This window comes from Lepisosteus platostomus, chromosome 1, assembly GCF_059453375.1.
Source record: "Lepisosteus platostomus isolate fLepPlt1 chromosome 1, fLepPlt1.hap1, whole genome shotgun sequence".
Lineage (NCBI taxonomy): Eukaryota > Metazoa > Chordata > Actinopteri > Semionotiformes > Lepisosteidae > Lepisosteus > Lepisosteus platostomus.
The window spans coordinates 1,024,322-1,041,476 of NC_142611.1; the positions used below are offsets into that span (position 1 = coordinate 1,024,322).

General features: G+C 47.3%; 1 protein-coding gene across 2 annotated transcripts; it reads right to left on the minus strand.

Annotated features, from left to right (window-relative positions):
• Positions 1 to 707: 707 nt before the first annotated feature.
• anapc4 (anaphase promoting complex subunit 4) lies at positions 708 to 16,546 on the minus strand. 2 transcript variants are annotated; one of them, XM_088633277.1, is made up of 29 exons: positions 16,400 to 16,546; positions 15,318 to 15,433; positions 14,560 to 14,665; positions 13,914 to 14,046; positions 13,522 to 13,593; positions 13,211 to 13,237; positions 13,086 to 13,130; positions 12,275 to 12,359; positions 11,589 to 11,696; positions 11,311 to 11,394; positions 11,119 to 11,205; positions 10,630 to 10,694; positions 10,165 to 10,207; positions 9,746 to 9,822; positions 9,378 to 9,478; positions 8,742 to 8,793; positions 8,341 to 8,396; positions 7,585 to 7,631; positions 7,343 to 7,399; positions 7,189 to 7,245; positions 6,293 to 6,386; positions 6,012 to 6,109; positions 4,361 to 4,422; positions 3,886 to 3,924; positions 3,679 to 3,780; positions 3,172 to 3,249; positions 2,691 to 2,858; positions 1,773 to 1,896; positions 708 to 1,224 (listed from the first exon to the last, which is right to left on the minus strand). In XM_088633277.1, exons 2-29 carry the CDS (start codon positions 15,423 to 15,425, stop codon positions 1,006 to 1,008), a joined length of 2,394 nt encoding a protein of 797 aa, XP_088489403.1. In that variant the 5' UTR covers positions 15,426 to 15,433; positions 16,400 to 16,546; the 3' UTR covers positions 708 to 1,005. The 2 variants fall into 2 exon arrangements, with proteins under 2 accessions (XP_088489403.1, XP_088489392.1); XM_088633266.1 differs by having other exon boundaries at positions 16,404 to 16,532.
• Positions 16,547 to 17,155: the final 609 nt, after the last annotated feature.

Consider the following 17,155-nt stretch of genomic DNA (forward strand, 5'->3'; position numbering starts at 1 on the left):
GAGCAAACTAGGCGATAGCTCACAGTAAAATACCAGAAAGGCTTTCCGGGCCTGCTTTTCTTTTTTTTTGTTTCACGCCCGCGACATCCCCAAAGCAGCACGGGTCCAGCAGGGCCGTCCCACACACAGCCCCCACGGCGCCAGGGCCGGTGGCACACGGGCGCTGGCGAGACCACGCCCTGAGCAGAATTCCCTCACGGGATCAATAAAGTATCTATCTCTCCTGCCGTCTGCCCCTCACCAGGGTCGAGTGGACAGGACGGCAGACTCTTTACGCAAAGGGCTGCGAGAGTGCGGAACGCCTCACCCAGCCTTGCAGTTGAAGCCGGTACCCCCAGAGGCAGCAGTAGTGAGGGTCAGGCTGTTCCTTTTCAAAATTATCAAGGCACCTGAGCAGAAACCTTCATGTGGGGGAGAACTCGTTTCCTAGGGCTTGATGCTGTGGACTCGTTTGCACTTACAAGATAAACACACGTTTTTTTAGCCACTGCAAAAAGGCCAAAGTGCAAATGTCCTTGCGAACAAGAAAAACACAATTGAGAGATGATGAGATTGGCCAGGAAGGACCTCGCTGCTGTGTACCCAAGCAGATTTCTCACATGTGCACGAGAGGTTTGTCAGTTTCAGTTTTGTCAGTTGTCAGCACAAGCTGGGACCTGAATCAGACAAGACCCGCGCCCTGGACAGGCAGGGAGAAGAAACTGGAGGAGGGAGGGAAGGACTTTATTAGTGCGATCAGAGGCTGCAGCTTCACGCCTGATCTCCAGGGTGCAAACACGCCTTGGCTCTGGAGAGCCCGCACCCATCACGTGTCACAGACCAGGGTGACATGCTTTCCTTCCAGGACGCTGTAGCTCTCGAGGAACACAACTGGCCATCAGCTATTTGATACAATTGATCGATTTACTAATCACATCCAAGTCTTTACCATCTGGCGACTTAAGGGTGACTGACGGGGCTCTCCAGGACCAGGGTGGCCCCCCCCACCCACCACGAGCCATCACATCACATCCCACTGTCCTTCTCCAGCCGGGGAGTCACTGTTTCAGAAGTGGAAGGCTGCTCCTCCGACGAGTCCTGGCCTTCCCCGGCAGCCTGGCCGCCCAGCGATTCCTCCAGCCGGTCGGGATCGGCGCCGGCGTCCTGGGACTCCAGCCTGTCCTCCTCCTCCTCGTCCTCCACGTCCATCTCAAACACGCGGATGTGCTGGAGGCTCCGGCTGAGCTGCAAAGGACATTCTGCATCAGTCGCGCTGCGAATCAAAGGCACGAGCTCTGATTCTGTAATATGTCAGCTAATAAAAATAAACTGCTCACCTGGGCTACAAGCCCTGATCACACCCCCTTCCCTCCCCTACGGACTGTAGTTTCCATGAAAGAACAGTGTATTAATCCCATTTAATCTGATGATTTAATCAAACAGCATCATTAAAAAGTCTCCAATCAATTAACCATTAATTCCTCACAAAGACAGGAAAGCAGGGGGGGTTTTATTGAAAACACGTCGCAAACATTCAGCTTCCTGAAGGAGAAAGAACTCCAGGTTTCAGCTCGGCTCGGGTGGACAACAGAGCCATGTCAATGTAAAATCCAATTCACAGGGCTGGTAGAGGAGATGTATACTGGGAAGAGAGAGGGACGTGTCGAAACACATTGGAATGGGGAGTGAGATGTTCTCCGGGAGAAACCATGACGAGGGCGTTCCCTGTGGAAAACAAAGACATGCCTGTGTGCAGATTTCTCTGTGGCTAAACGAGTACAGGAGCTCCTTACCACACATGCGACTTTGCGAATCCCATTTACAGCCACGTACTGCGCCTTCATGTTCTCCAGCGTCCTCCTCTGGTTCTCCAGCACCAGGTTATGGGCCGGGATCCCCCCACTCTGCTGGTCCAGTCTGCAAACACACTCTGGTCAGCGGCGGTCACCCTAGAAGAGTCTGGTCTTCCAACACCTCCCAGGTGAATCAGATCCAAACGTTTCCACATCGGCAGCTAACAGTGACCATGAACGCTGATTTGATTGACAGCTTAGAAAGTGCAGTGGTTTACTGTAGTGTTTCAACTACAACACATCAATTTCCCTACGGGATTAATAAAGTATTATCTATCTATCTAAAGTGAACATGATTACTGTACGTAAAACGTACGGGTTTCATTCACACATATCAGCTTCTTGTCAGAGGCCCCAAATGATTTCATCTCATTCCATTAATTTTCAAAAGTTTGCATATCTCGCTCGTCATCGCAGGGAGGAAACGCACTTGCTCTTCCTCAAAGGACCCAAACTGCATCGTGCAATATGACCCCGTGACCTTAAGCACAGAAGCAACAGATGCAGCTCTGCAGAGTGCTCAAGAGCAGGAAGGAGAGACAGTGGCAGAGCTCCAGTCTGCACACAGGGGTAGATGTGACAAAGAGGTGTCTTTCTCTCTTCTCTTCACAGCTGAACTGGAGGTCACGTCTGGCGTTTGGACTTTGAGGAGGAGCTGCTGTGTCACGTAAAAATTTCATGAGATGCAAGTTTAAACGTTTTAAATTTGAAAAAGTATACCAGCTCTCAGACGACTACCAAATCGCAGTGAAATCACCAGGGGCCCCCGCAGAGTAAACAAAGGGTGATACTATATCGACATGCGCAGGCGAACCCATCAAGAGAGGGGAGCTCCTGGATTTCTCCTCGCCAGACTACCTCAGGAGGGGATCCCACGCAAACTCATCTTCTCCAGTGTAGACTGGGGATAGGGGCAGCTGTGCCAGAATCCTCCCTCTGCTCTCTTCCTCCTCCTCCACAGCCTCTTTCAGCACCACGGTCAGCGTTTCGTCATCGTACATACGGGCGTCAAGACAGCTGTACCGGCTGCACAACACACAGAGTTCGGCACTGACCTTAAACATTTCCCCACTGCAGAAAGCTGTAGTCTGACTATTTCATCTACATAGGAAGTAGTCAACTAAGACGCCTGGCCCAGCCCAAGAAAAGGGCAACATGCTATAGATGTGATGCCTTGGGGAACTTTAGGAACCGAGAAGGACGAATGACATATATTTTTGTAATTACAAAGTCTGTTGATAAGCAGTTTCACAAAAATCAGGCAGAACATATTTTACATGAAAGCAGGACACAGTGACCTGTGACTAATCTATCACATTCCCAGCTTTTCAGCACTTACCTGGCTTCGGCGCTCTCGTCAATACTGCTGTTCAGAAAATTTCCAAGATCGATGGCCAACAAGCCGTTGGGAACAGACCTGTTAAAAACCCACATGTGTGATATCGGAGACCGCGCTGCTACGAAAACACTTTAACATTTTACGTCAACAAATCAGGATGCACTGTAAGACGTCCTGTTTGTCATGCATGCTATAAGGTTAAAACTGTGAAATGGAAGCAAGTTGTCTGTATTATTACACTTTCACACACTGTGACACACGTGCAGTGAAACTGCGCTGCCCTGTCGTGATGAACCAGGGGTTTCATACAGTCCCCCGACCCGCAAGCCCTTTGAAGAAGTGACCCCGTCAGCTGCAAGGCTGTCTGCCAGGGGGCTGAGGGTTCGAGGGCTCTGCCCCCGGGTAGATGGGCCTCCTCTGGGGCCCGGTGGGGTTCCCCGGGGCCCGGTGCCCCTCAGCGGGTGGGGAAACGGGGGCAGAGTGGACCGGCTTCGCAGGAGCTCCTACCTGGACGGGTCGGTCGCCCTTCTCATGACGTACAGCTTGCAGGGGGACACTTCGGGCATGGTGAACACTACGTAGTGCAGGCTGGATTTCTTGTCGTTCCACCTGAGGGACAAAACGGACCTCTTATTGGGATCGCCCGGGTGCTGCGGTGAGCCGGCGGGCGCGCGGAGGGGCCGGAGGAGGGCGGCGGTCACCTCCGCTACTCACAGGGACGGCAGGTCGAATAGCCGGGGCACCACCTCCGCGCTACAGCGGGAGAAAACAGAGAGGTCAGATACTGCTCCGCTGCTTCGAGGAGTGGGGGTTTTAGCGCCTCCAAGACAATTACGATTTTGTCACTCAGCAATTCTTAAGAGCACCAAAGCCAAGCAGGTGTTCTGGAGAGGAGGACTTCACTCCAGTGGTGTCCCAGCTGGTTTCAGTTCATCCCCGGATCTCTCTGCTGCGACAGCAAGAGGACCGTGGTTTTCCCCACAGTTCCACAGGATGGGTATAAGGGCCTAACATGGATATTTAAGCTGGTTTTTATGGGCCAGGTCTTTGATACAAACCATTTCAAGAATTCAAGATTTCCTAATGTTTCATCTCTGAACATCTGATTCAGTTACTGCTTGTCGATTTCTGATTCAACGATGCACCCCACCGATACACCCCCAAACTTTCAGACACACACTGATCCTACCTTGCTGGTACTGTGTAAAGGGGGATGCTGGTAGCCAGAGTCACCGATTTCCCAATTATTTCCTAAAAGAAAATGTACTTCTGAGTGATAAATACTGCCCAGTATTATCCTAAGATTATCACATATTTCACGCCAGGAGGCTACTGGTATCCGACAGGTAAATATTACAAGGGTTGTTGAGAATACTCTTAGGAATACTTTGCTATTTTACAATAAAACAAGAGTAATAACTTGCATTCACATTATTATTTCAGCTCTTTTGAGAACATGTAAAGATTATGTTATAGGCTGCCAGTTGAAAATCCACAGGAGTTCCCTTTGGACCCAGTAGACAATGACGATATCTGCAGATATCTGAACAGCACCTGGTTTCTACTGCTGGAATATACAGAGAGGCACTAAAAATGCTAGTGGTTCTAATATTCATGTTCCGTTTTTAATGCCTCTCGCTATTCATTTATACATTGAACAGTTTATGTGCTACTGCAAGGAATTACATATGCAATCTGTAAAGGAAACTCTAGGACGGTCCATTTTAATCTGGCTAATCAAGGCTAACACGGTGCTGATAATACTTTCTGTGCCAAACCTGAAAAATATCTCAGTAAGTGTGATTTACTTTAAACTCCAGTTGAATAAAAAAAAACTGAGACAGTGAGGTCACCAGAGGGGTACACTGCAGCTGCCTCTGACACAGTGATCTCACCAGAGGGGTACACTGCAGCTGCCTCTGACACAGTGAGGTCACCAGAGGGGTACACTGCAGCTGCCTCTGACACAGTGATCTCACCAGAGGGGTACACTGCAGCTGCCTCTGACACAGTGATCTCACCAGAGGGGTACACTGCAGCTGCCTCTGACACAGTGAGGTCACCAGAGGGGTACACTGCAGCTGCCTCTGACACAGTGAGGTCACCAGAGGGGTACACTGCAGCTGCCTCTGACACAGTGAGGTCACCAGAGGGGTACACTGCAGCTGCCTCTGACACAGTGATCTCACCAGAGGGGTACACTGCAGCTGCCTCTGACACAGTGAGGTCACCAGAGGGGTACACTGCAGCTCCCTCTGACACAGTGAGGTCACCAGAGGGGTACACTGCAGCTCCCTCTGACACAGTGAGGTCACCAGAGGGGTACACTGCAGCTCCCTCTGACACAGTGAGGTCACCAGAGGGGTACACTGCAGCTGCCTCTGGCACAGTGAGGTCACCAGAGGGGTACACTGCAGCTGCCTCTGACACAGTGAGGTCACCAGCAGGGGTACACTGCAGCTCCCTCTGACACAGTGAGGTCACCAGAGGGGTACACTGCAGCTGCCTCTGGCACAGTGAGGTCACCAGAGGGGTACACTGCAGCTGCCTCTGACACAGTGAGGTCACCAGAGGGGTACACTGCAGCTGCCTCTGACACAGTGAGGTCACCAGAGGGGTACACTGCAGCTGCCTCTGACACAGTGAGGTCACCAGAGGGGTACACTGCAGCTCCCTCTGACACAGTGAGGTCACCAGAGGGGTACACTGCAGCTGCCTCTGACACAGTGAGGTCACCAGAGGGGTACACTGCAGTGCCTGTCCCCTCCAGTCTGCACGAGCTGGCCGGGGCCCAGCGACGCGTCACAGCACTGCAGGCCGTGGCGATGACCATCACTCACCGCTGGCTTCTGCAGGCACAGCTCGATGACCCCTTCCATCTCCCTCCGAACGAAGTGCAGAGATTTCTCAGGGTAATAGGGGAACAGCAGTGGACTCTCTGGAAAGCAGAAACAAACTGATCCAGGGCTATTGCAAATGGAGGAACAGTCTGCTTGACTTACTCATTCTGCTGCATCATTTGGAAAACACTTAGTTAATGCACATATAACCCCAATTACTCTTCTTTCCTTGTACTTATGTCGTGAGCTCCAGTTAAATCACTGAAACTCGGCTCCCTTGCCTTTAAGATGAGTGCTGTTCTGCACGAAGCTGGTCCACTGATTTCCTTCAGTGTTAGGAGGAGACACCAAGTCTTCATCTTCATCCTTCAAGTACTACAACACAGTTAAACACACAGATCTAATTAACAACCTAGGCACAACACGTGTTGCAGGACAACAGGTAAAATAAAGTCAGAGAAGCATTTCTGCAAGAGATTTCTGCCAACAAAGACATGCCTTACACACGAGGTTTACAAGTTTAAATTTATGACAGACTTACAACAAAGTTTGTGTAGGTTTGTGACTGCACTAGTTACTCATTCTGGATTGTCTTTACAGATCTGTCTCTGTGCATTCAAACATCTTTTTTTTTTTGCAAGTGACAACGACTAAAAAATACCGACCCAACAGCAAATGCAGATTCCAGGCTGCTCTGGGCCCCTTTCATTTTAAAGCCACTCACATCGGAACCGCAGGCTCTCACCGGATGAGAATGAGCAGCGTTGCCCGTCCACCCTCCGACAGACCACCAGAGCCATCCCTGACACTGGGCAGAGGAGCAGCGCGTTTCTCTCCACGGCCACTGCCAGCCTGCAGGAGGCGCTGTGCCTCCCTCCCCCCAGCGGTCACAGTCCTAGCTACTAACTGCGAAACGGGCTGGCTGGACCTAATGGCCATGACTTGTTTTTAACCTTTCTCGTGGTCTGGAGTGTCACCTGGAAGCCCTTTCTGGACTTGTCTTCCAAGCTGGAAAAACCCCACTGGGCCTCAGTACAGTACAGATACCCAACTTCCTGAACAGGCAAGCAGCACAGATCGGTCCGACAGACACCACGGGCGACTGCCTTTTTAAATGTAGTACACTGTATTTTTACCGAAGACTGCAAGTACACAGAATGATTATAATTTTCTTTACCTGGCCAACTCTTTCCACATTAAAATATTTCCCCTTCCTATCGTACAGTTCTGGTTGCTGAAAAACAGAAAGAAGATTTCTGAGTTTTTTACCACACCAAAAAAACAAACTCGATTTTTACTGATACTAGTGACACAGATCAGTGCAGTCTTACCTCACTAAAGTTCTCGGAGAGGAAATCTGCAACAAAGGCTATATCTTTCTGCGTCATCTAAAAACAACAAAAAAACAACAATTAAAACCCACACAGATTACTTACATGCAAAGAAAAATGGAAATCCTTCTTATCCCCCACCAAACAAAAACAAAATGATTAATTTTAATAACGTAGAGATCTATAAGAAGCAGGGTGTGTTTGAAAGCGAGATACTCCCAGCTGGGGCCTTGCTCACTGACCTTGCTGAGCTCGGGAAGGACGTGATCTTCGGACATTCTCAGCATGGCTGAAACCAAAAAGAGCTGAGGGTTACGAAGAACCAAAGGGAAACGCAGTCATGGCTGAGCGGTCAAGGCGGTGGACTAGAAATCCACCGGAGTCTTCCTGCCAATTTCCCGGCTGCTTCCATTTCCTTTACTCCAGGGTTTGAGGGAAGGCCAGGAAGCTCCTGATGAGATCCTGGGATCAGACAGGACGAACAGGCTCCTCTCCTTTGTAGCCCTTCCTCCTTTTTTAAATATTTTTAGAAAAACAACCCAAAAGAATGAGCATGGGTAGACCTGCCTTGGAAAGTGGGATTGACTCATTTGTTTCTCAGCTAATGGCTGAGTGCTTATTTAAGGGTTTTATCTGATTAAAAAAAACTATTACTACTTTCTTAACAAACAGGATGCACAAGACATCTTGTACTACAGGATGACAACACTTCACCATCACCATCATCATCCATTTAACATGAAGCACAAGCGAATGCAAGTGTTTGGACAGAAGCACAGGACTGTAAAAGTTATCCCACAATACTGTAAATCTCCTACAGGAGGTCAACGGACAACTAAAACTATTTAAAACAGATCAGATTCACCTGAATGACGGCTATTTGCAACTATGAACACAGTGAGGTCAAAGCAACATGCTTCATTTTGTTGTCTACTAGGAAATTCTTCATTTACATTTATTTTATACTGTGCTTGAAAGAAGATGTCAGTCGCCCTTACCTCCATACAGCCATCGAAAGAATGCCTTGAAATTTTTCATGCTTTTGTCTATGACTCTGAAATAAAAAGTAGAAAAAAATAAATACAATGTAATTACATATACACAGTACGCCTAGCACTAGGTTAGAGTTGCTGGTTGAAAAAATCTAATTCCAATACGAGACTTTCTGTGTGAACTATGACAGGGAATTATTTCGGGCTCTGAAAGAGTTTGCCAATCTTGATGAAAGTTTCTAAGATTTGCAGCCACTTGTGCTCATTACAAGGACAATCATGAAACGGTTAAAGAAAGCCCAGCTCAAAGCAGCGCAGTCGAGCGCTAAGAAAGATTTGACTGTGCAGCGTTCCAGACCAGCCACAGTCATACCGACACATGGCACAGGCCGGAGGGACCCACTCACTGTAAGAGCTCGTTGGCCTTGAGCGTGAAGGAGCCCACAGCTGTGATGGCATCTGCAGGACACAAATCAAACAGCAGCATTCAGAAGCAGATCCCTGTCCCCCATTATTGGGTTATTAAGAAGGACATTCAATGCCTTAACATTAAGAGAGAGTTGTGGGTGACTGGACTGCTCTGCACTAGCATGAATCCCAGAAGTCCTGCCTGGATGTTATTCTGTCCCAGTGAAACAGTACACGCACGACAGCTTCTTCATATTTCTCATACGCTGGAGAACTGGAAGTGTGCGACCTCCACACCGACCCACATATTTATATTGCTTTTTAAATTGTCTACCCTCTTTAATACGCATCTCGTCTGCAATTGGAGTCTACTGGCAGTACACCCTGCTGTCCTCTTGAGATCAGCCGGTTATCCGGGCTTTAGGATCTGCGCAATTTGCTGGATCCTGACTGCAGCTGGGCTAAGTTACACAAGTGACATTTTTGCCAAAGATCATAAACCAAACTAGAAACTGGCCAGATTTACTTTTCGGAAGGCGATACAGAAAGTCATCTCCCATTAGGAGGGAGGCTAAACTCTGAGTGGCTAACGTACTTACAAGTTGCTAAGGGATATTTCAGCTTAGACAACCCACCTTCTATTCCCGAAGCATCGAGGCCAAGAGGGTCGTACTTCTGTTTCCACAAAGCCATTCCCTTCAGCTCACTCAAATGGTAAAGCAAAGCCTTGGAGCCACTGAGGACGACAAACACAGATTCAGCCCTCGTGAGTGTCGGATCGAATCTGTGCTCCCCCTCCAGCCTCTGTGTGCCCGAGACAAGAGCCTGCGGTTCCACACACACACACTTTTCATTTACAGAATTTGCACGCAGTGGCTTCAGCAGGTGCATTTCCGTTTCATCCAAGACAATCTGAAATGTAGAGGTCGATACTGTGTAATGATGCGGCTTTCAATTCACAGTGAGAATAGATTTTATATTTCCATAAGAATGCAAACAGTACCTTTGGAGGTGACTTATCACCAGTTTTTGGATGTTGGAGTAAGAAGACTCAATAGATTGTCCCAGTTTTTTCAGGCCCTGAGAATGAATGAATAAAGGAGTGAATGAATGAGGTGGACAGTGAAGAATACAGTCTCTTATTTCGTGGCTGCCAGGAAGCAGGAAAGATATTTTGAAAATTAAGTTTCAAACAAGGAACTCTGTTTTAAACGATACCAGACAAAAATTTATAAAGGTGGGAATATTCAGAATTCCCCTAAATGGATCAAAGACCCACCTCCTTAACTGCAGACAAATCAAAACGCTTGCACAGTAATAATAAAATTATGACTTTTCCTTTAAATGCAAAAATTGCAAAACTTTCACAAGGGGACATATTTTGTATTTTGGACCAACGTGCAAATGGAAAAACAGCCTTACCTTCACTGTCAACTGATTCATAAGTAGTGCCTTGAGCTCACGGCTGAAAATCAAATACAGATATTTGCTTTAGCAATGCTCCACAGTGCGCACACAATTTCTGGATTTATCAATACATTCTCAACTACCTACTTTCCAATCGGTGAGGACAACTGAGGTATGGAGAAATGAACCAGCTGTATTCAGCACCATCTACTGGCTACAGGATGTAAGGCCACCCTGGTATATGCTAGCCAAGGCCTCAAAAGACTTTTACATTCACCTCAGCCAGCTCCAGCTCAGACACACACAGCGTGACACATTTATGCTTTTAAAAAAACTCTGCATCAACAGAATTTAAACAAAATCTCTGCAGCTTGCATTCCGAGTTAAAAGCCAACAGAGCGCAAGGCAACTTGAGCTCAGAGATGCGATACATAAGGATCTCAGCAGGTTTATACAGCAAGCAGGATTCATCTTATTCACCTCGACTTCCCCCATAAAAGAAGGTCAAGGAATTCATCTTGAACTGACGTGTCAGTATTCTTCTCCTACGACAGAGAGGAAAAAAGAGCACATGTGATGCAATGTTTTACACCCAGGGTGTCCAGGCTTTATGAGAATTATTAAATCAACAGCACTTTATGAAGGGAAGGGCTGAGCTGGAATGAAAACCTGTGCACACAGAAGCCTTGTGGGAACAATACTGAAAATCTCTGCTGTGCAGCAACAAGACCAGAATGCAAAACAACAAACATCACATCACTTTCAATTACTGCTAATCCAGCTCAGGGCTGCAGGGGACCAGGGCCTATCCAGGAAACAGTGAGTGCAAGGCAGGACACACCCGAAATGGAACACCAGTCCATCGTAGGGGAGAGACACGGACAGACACGGACAGACACGGACAGACACGGACAGACACGGACAGACACACACCAGGACTTATTTTCCGAAACACAATTAGCTCCTGACCTGGACAAACTTTGTGAGCCTCAGGTCCATCTGCATGAGGATATCTTCCCAGGCCTCGCCCATGCACGTCAGCGAGAGCTTCTGGTACTGCATGACGAGATCCACAGCAGAGGTCAGGGCAAGAGAAGAGCGGAGCGCCACCTCTCGCCTGCAGCGCTTACAACAGCCCGGCAAGCCGCCCGCCGCCCTCACCTGCAGCAGCGTGGAGATGTGCGTGAACTTGCGAGCCATTCGCGTGACCTCAGGCAGACAGCTGGACAGCAGGCTGGTGTCGAACTGCGGGGAGACACAAGGAGACACGCTGGAGGGTGGCTCTCAGACACCTCAACACCTCAACCCAAACTGTAAGAGCAGATTTCTGGTACAAGCCACACTGTCAGGAGCAGAAGCTCAACTGAAGCAGCAAATCAAAGAATCATAAAAAACAATCAAAGTCACAGCTTGCATGAAGCAAAAACGTCTGATTCTACCTGAATATAATGGATCTCAGGGTCACAGTCGGTGGTCTTTACTTCCGTGATGAGTGACAGGGACTTCAGGTCACTGGAGAGACACAAACTGCGGCACGTCCCTGGGACCTGATGAAGATGTAAGATATAAAACACTTTCAGAAAATGCATATCGCAGCTTTTTGAGGAAGTCCAGAAAACGTCCTTTGCATCTTCTAGGAAATGTTTTTTTTCCCCTCCTAGAGCAGACCGAGGTACAGTGTGAAGCGGAGCAAGAAAAGAGATGAAACAAGCAGATGTAAACAACTCTGAAGCTGTCAAAGCCGCATCTACTGTATGCAGCAGGCTAACCAGAAGCTATGGTGCCTACAAAAAGCAAACCTAAAGCTGCATTGAAGTGCATCTGATTGTACCATACATGAATACTATACAACAGAATAGTGTAGACAGATCACTTCTAGAATCCATAAAGTTAAAATCATAAGGTTCTGGCCCTGAGGCCATTTGCTGCTTACTACTGGGTATTTCAACAGAGTCACATGGGAACTGAAGGAAGGCTACAAACCAGAGGAGGCCATTTGAGCTGCCCCCTCCCCCAGATTTCTCTGTTCAATGACTAAGACAGCTCACTGCGAGGTTAGAACACGTGCTCTAGACGTGCTCAGCGCCACACCAGAGCGTGCGTCGAGAAGATAAAGGAGTCCTACCCCAGTCAGAGTCGTGATCTTGTACATGCCGTAGGCGTAGAGCTCAGTGTATCCAGACTCGCCGCCAAGAACCAGTATGTTGAGCCTGTGGACAAAGAAACAGGGACACAGAACAGCGCTGTTCTTATCCATGCCCTGACGCGCAGAGCTTTAACCGCAAGAGACCTCATGCACATCTGCATCAGAGTTACAAATAACTGAGCAGCCAGGTGTTCATCTTCCAGCATCTGTGTGTAAACAGCAGATACAGCCTAGTGATTCGCTCCACAGATGATCAGATCTTCAACTAAAACAGTCGTGACCTCAGCAGCCGTATTGTCCCAGGTCAGCAACGTACAGCAGCTGGTCACAGAACAAATGTTCTCCACATCACAACGGAAAAGGTTCACAACCGCATTTAATGAGGTAGCTCAAGTAGGCAGCTGCGTCAGCATGCGCAGGCTGCAAAGGACCAAGTAAAGGTTTATTCCTGCTGAGAAGAGAAGGATAGAATCACAACACTGAAAAAAAACAACGTTTCGGCTGTGGAGTCTTCTTCAGGTGTGAAGAACACCCGAAAGTAGAACAGAAGAACACCCGGAGAAGGCTCTACAGCCGAAACGTTGTTTCTTTTCAGCGTGGAATAAACCTTTACGTGTTCCTCTGTATTTAATGAGAGCATACTATAATAAGTGTCATGGAAAAAAAAAATCAACAAATTCTACTGGTTCCAACAGAGGTTCGTATTTTTATGCTTCACATGAACAATTTCAATGATGTTTTTTTGCACCCTACTGCTTATGCATAGCTATAAAAACTTTTAAAAACTCACCTTACTTCACCCAGAAGATTCATAATCTCATCAGATTTGTCTTCGCTGGAAGCCAGACAATAAATTAGTTAATTGTGCAATAATATTTATGTATGAAAATCTAAAGAAAGTGTTTGCGAAACTACCTGAATATTTTTGACGTGGTGCTGTAGCTGTAAATAAAAATATTAGAAAATCAATTAATTAATAAAAATTCCTTATGCTTTTATAGTGCTTATATAGCACTTATCAAGATTAACAATTACTGAAATTATGCACTAATGTTTTGAAAACACAACATTTGTGGCATAACCTAACTTTTAATAATGTTGCAAAGGTGATATTAAATAACTTCAGTTGATACGGCAATTTAAAAAGTGACATTTAACACATAGGTCAAATACAGAAACTGATTAAAAGTATCAGAATAAAGCACTCAGAAAATAGAGATCCTTACCTCTCTGGAAGAGCTGGTAACTTTGGCAGGAAAAGATCCGATTCATCTTCATTATAAAACGATGAGAAAACACTGCAATAAAAAGCGATCTGCTATTCTACCATATCCACAAAGCAGGTGCTCGTACATTTCAATTTAAACTTTTTGGCCGTTCATGGGTCACCTCCACCTCCATGTTCACAAAAGTTACATTACTTGTCACTACCAATGCAAGAAAGCAGCTGGGTAACCTGCACACCAGCCTAATAGCATGAAGGAATCTTTTAATGTGAGCACTGTCTAGCCCGCATCTGATGTAAAAAAATAATGGTGTGGACTAGGCAAATTCGCATAGTGACCATTTCTTCTAATTCAGATTTTTTTTTTCACCTGTGACAATTATGGAAACACACCTGTTGTCCTCCGAAACATCCATCCAGTGCATACACGACACTGGCTGCTCCACAGGGAAAGAGTGCAGAATTTCTGCTTTTTCCACATCGCAAAGAATCACCTGTTTAGTATCCCCAACACTGAAAGCCAAAACTAACGAAGGAAAAAAAACAGAGAACATGAATTGCATTACAAGAGATAGGCCACACTTAAAGTACTCCACATCCTTCTGAGTACAGGCGATTATTCCTAGTATTAAAGTGCACAACAGGTTTTGGATTAGTCTATTTCACAATCACGTTCTTGCATTTTAGCTATTTCACACTCCTGATTGCAATATCGTTTTCTACATTTTTAGAGCTCTTTTTGCAAATTTGAATAATCAACCACCCTTCTGGATGCATATCACACAGATGCCCTCAACAGAAGCTATAATTTCATCTCAACTGATGAAGAAGTGCACGGGCAAAGGGAATAAAAGAAATCCAAGTCATGTCGATTTCTTGATGACAAATAATGTAAAATATACTTTTCTAAGATGCTGTAGTAGATGTTATCTAGATGGCATAAAGTCCCCAGGAGAAAGTAACTGGGGCTCCAGGCTGTGCTGGGGCTCTTCAGACACTGCAGCAGACCCCCTCCTGTTAAAAAGTCTCCCGCCCTTACTTTTGCCATCCGGTCTCCATGCGAGCGACGTGATTTTCTTGCCGGTGTTTTCATTGGGAGGTAAACTCCACACCCGCTGAAAGTTCGCCAGGCGGTGTAATAGGAGCTTAAAAATAAATTAAAAAATACATTGAAACCAATTAAGACAAATTAATGAGGTTTTTAAATGTCGCTGATACACGTAGCGAGAGCTACACTCCTCGCGTCATCTTTTATGAGATTAGAATTCCCCAGTTGTTGTTTTCTGTCCTGTACCCTCAAATCTTAATTTACACACAGCTTCATTTACAACCAGCAACCCAACAGTTACAGTCTGCTGCAGGACTGCCTCTATCGCAGTAGACAGAGACAGGCTTCTTCCCCAGCCGTGACGCAAGACGCACACAAAGGGAGGCTTCGATGCCAGTCAGAGGGCAGACAAAGCCACAGACAATCAGACGATTTACTGGGTGACCATCTCAAAAGCAGAAACCTGCTGTTTTTTTGAGCCGTGAACTATTCTTAGGAGTGTTATTTTTTTTTAATTCATTGGGGGCGATTTAACTTTCAAACACAGAAATGTTCTCCAGGGCCAGTGGACAGACAGACGCGCTCGGGGAAAACCCGCCACTCAGAACAGCGAATTTATTCTCAGCACAGGCATGCATGAGACACGGAGCATCAGCTTCTGATCCGCCAGTTCAGCACAAGGACTGCCAGGCGTGTAACCGGCGCCCCTCCGGCTGTGGCCAGCTGCCCCGAAGCCCTGGGGCTGTTACCTCGCCCGCTCGGTTGGCGAGGGCGATCAGGTCCCTCTTCGGGGACCAGACCATGAAAAGGACGGCATTCGGCAGCTGCTTCTCCCCCACTTGTCGGAACGCAGGCATCTTCGGCACTGACAAAAAAACAGACAAACCGGGAAAAAGATCAGCACATGAGAAGGGCTTCCAGGAGGACCAGGAAACAGCGACAAGCAGGAAGCACTTCCTGTGTGCTTACAGTGGAGGAGACCACTGGACTCGGCTTCCATCAATTTCCCAACCGTTTCTCCCAATTCAGGGCCACAGGGGAGCCGGAGACGCTCCCACCAGTAATGGGCACGGGACGGGACGCCATTCCGTCACACAAACACACACAGACGCTTCTCCCAGGGGCCTGTGAGCAGGTTAAAGAGCTCAGCTCCCACAGCTTGAGAAGTATTTAATAGCAATAATGTTATTGTGTCACTCCCTGCACTCCCACAGCGCTCCCCATCCTGAAGGGCTTCACATGTTCGAGGGAGCACACAGGTGGAGGAGTGAGAAACCGCGGCACCAATCACATCAAAAGGGGAATTGAGGGAACATGGAATTTTCAAGACTGGAGTGGAATTTATTTAGGGCACCAGGGTTAACATGACTACTCTCACATTGTCACGGGATCTTTAACGACTGGGTAGTTATGATTAATCCAAAGACTAGCACCTCCTGCAGCAGTTTCCCATGTCACTATACTGGGGTATGAGTCTGAATTTCTAGTCTAGACAGAGGAGTTCCAGTATTTGTAAGTCTTCAAATACAGCTATGGCATCGATTTTCCAACCTGAGAAGACTTGTAAGTAGTGAGCACTTGAATTTTAGAACAAAAAAAAAAGAGAGATACATTTAACAGCGATACATTTCTGAAACACTGCATGATGATCTCTCAGAATAAATACGATTTGGGATTTTTATTTTTTTCCGCTTTCATTTTAACACAAAATGACCTCGCTCTTCGCAGTGCACACTGGAGATTGTGGAAAACACTGCACACGCATTGCAGTCTGCGGTTGCTAGTAAACTTGACAAACTCTTTCAAAATAGAACACAACATCAGCACATACCTACTTCTCTCTATACCCGAGCAAAGCACAAAGCTCGTTTGCCCAGTTCCCAAGAAACAGGCAAACCCACTACATCCTCCTCCGGCGCCTGTTCATGCGCGGCGCCATTTGCAACCAAGTGGAGGCGGGGCCAGCGAGCAGTACTCGACCAATCACCACCAGCGCAGGGCGGACGGCAAGCGAGAAGGGACAAAACGCCTTATTCAGCCGGCAGGCAGAACTTTGGAGATTTATTATTATTGTTTAACGGGACCGATTTAAACAAATACCATTAGAAGTAGGGGTTGTATCCCTGGGCCTTGCCTCCTAATTATCCCCATCTCTGCACTGGCTCCATCACTCTGCTCTCCCCACTGAGAGCTGGTGTGTGAGGAGAGTATAGCCAGCAGCCATATCACCCTGCAACTCACAACTGGCAACCCACTGAAGCTAAGCAGGTGTGAGCCTGGTCAGTACCTGGATGGGAGACCTCCTGGGAAAAACTAAGGTTGCTGCTGGAAGAGGTGTTAGTGGGGCCAGCAGGGGGCGCTCACCCTGCGGTCCATGTGGGTCCTAATGCCCCAGTATAGTGATGGGGACACAGGTGCCGTCCTTCGGATGAGACGTAAAACCGAGGTCCTGACTCTCTGTGGTCGTTAAAAATCCCAGGGCGTTTCTCGAAAAGAGTAGGGGTGTAACCCCGGCGTCCTGGCCAAATTTCCCATTGGCCTTAACCAATCATGACCTCCTAATAATCCCCATCTATGAATTGGCTTC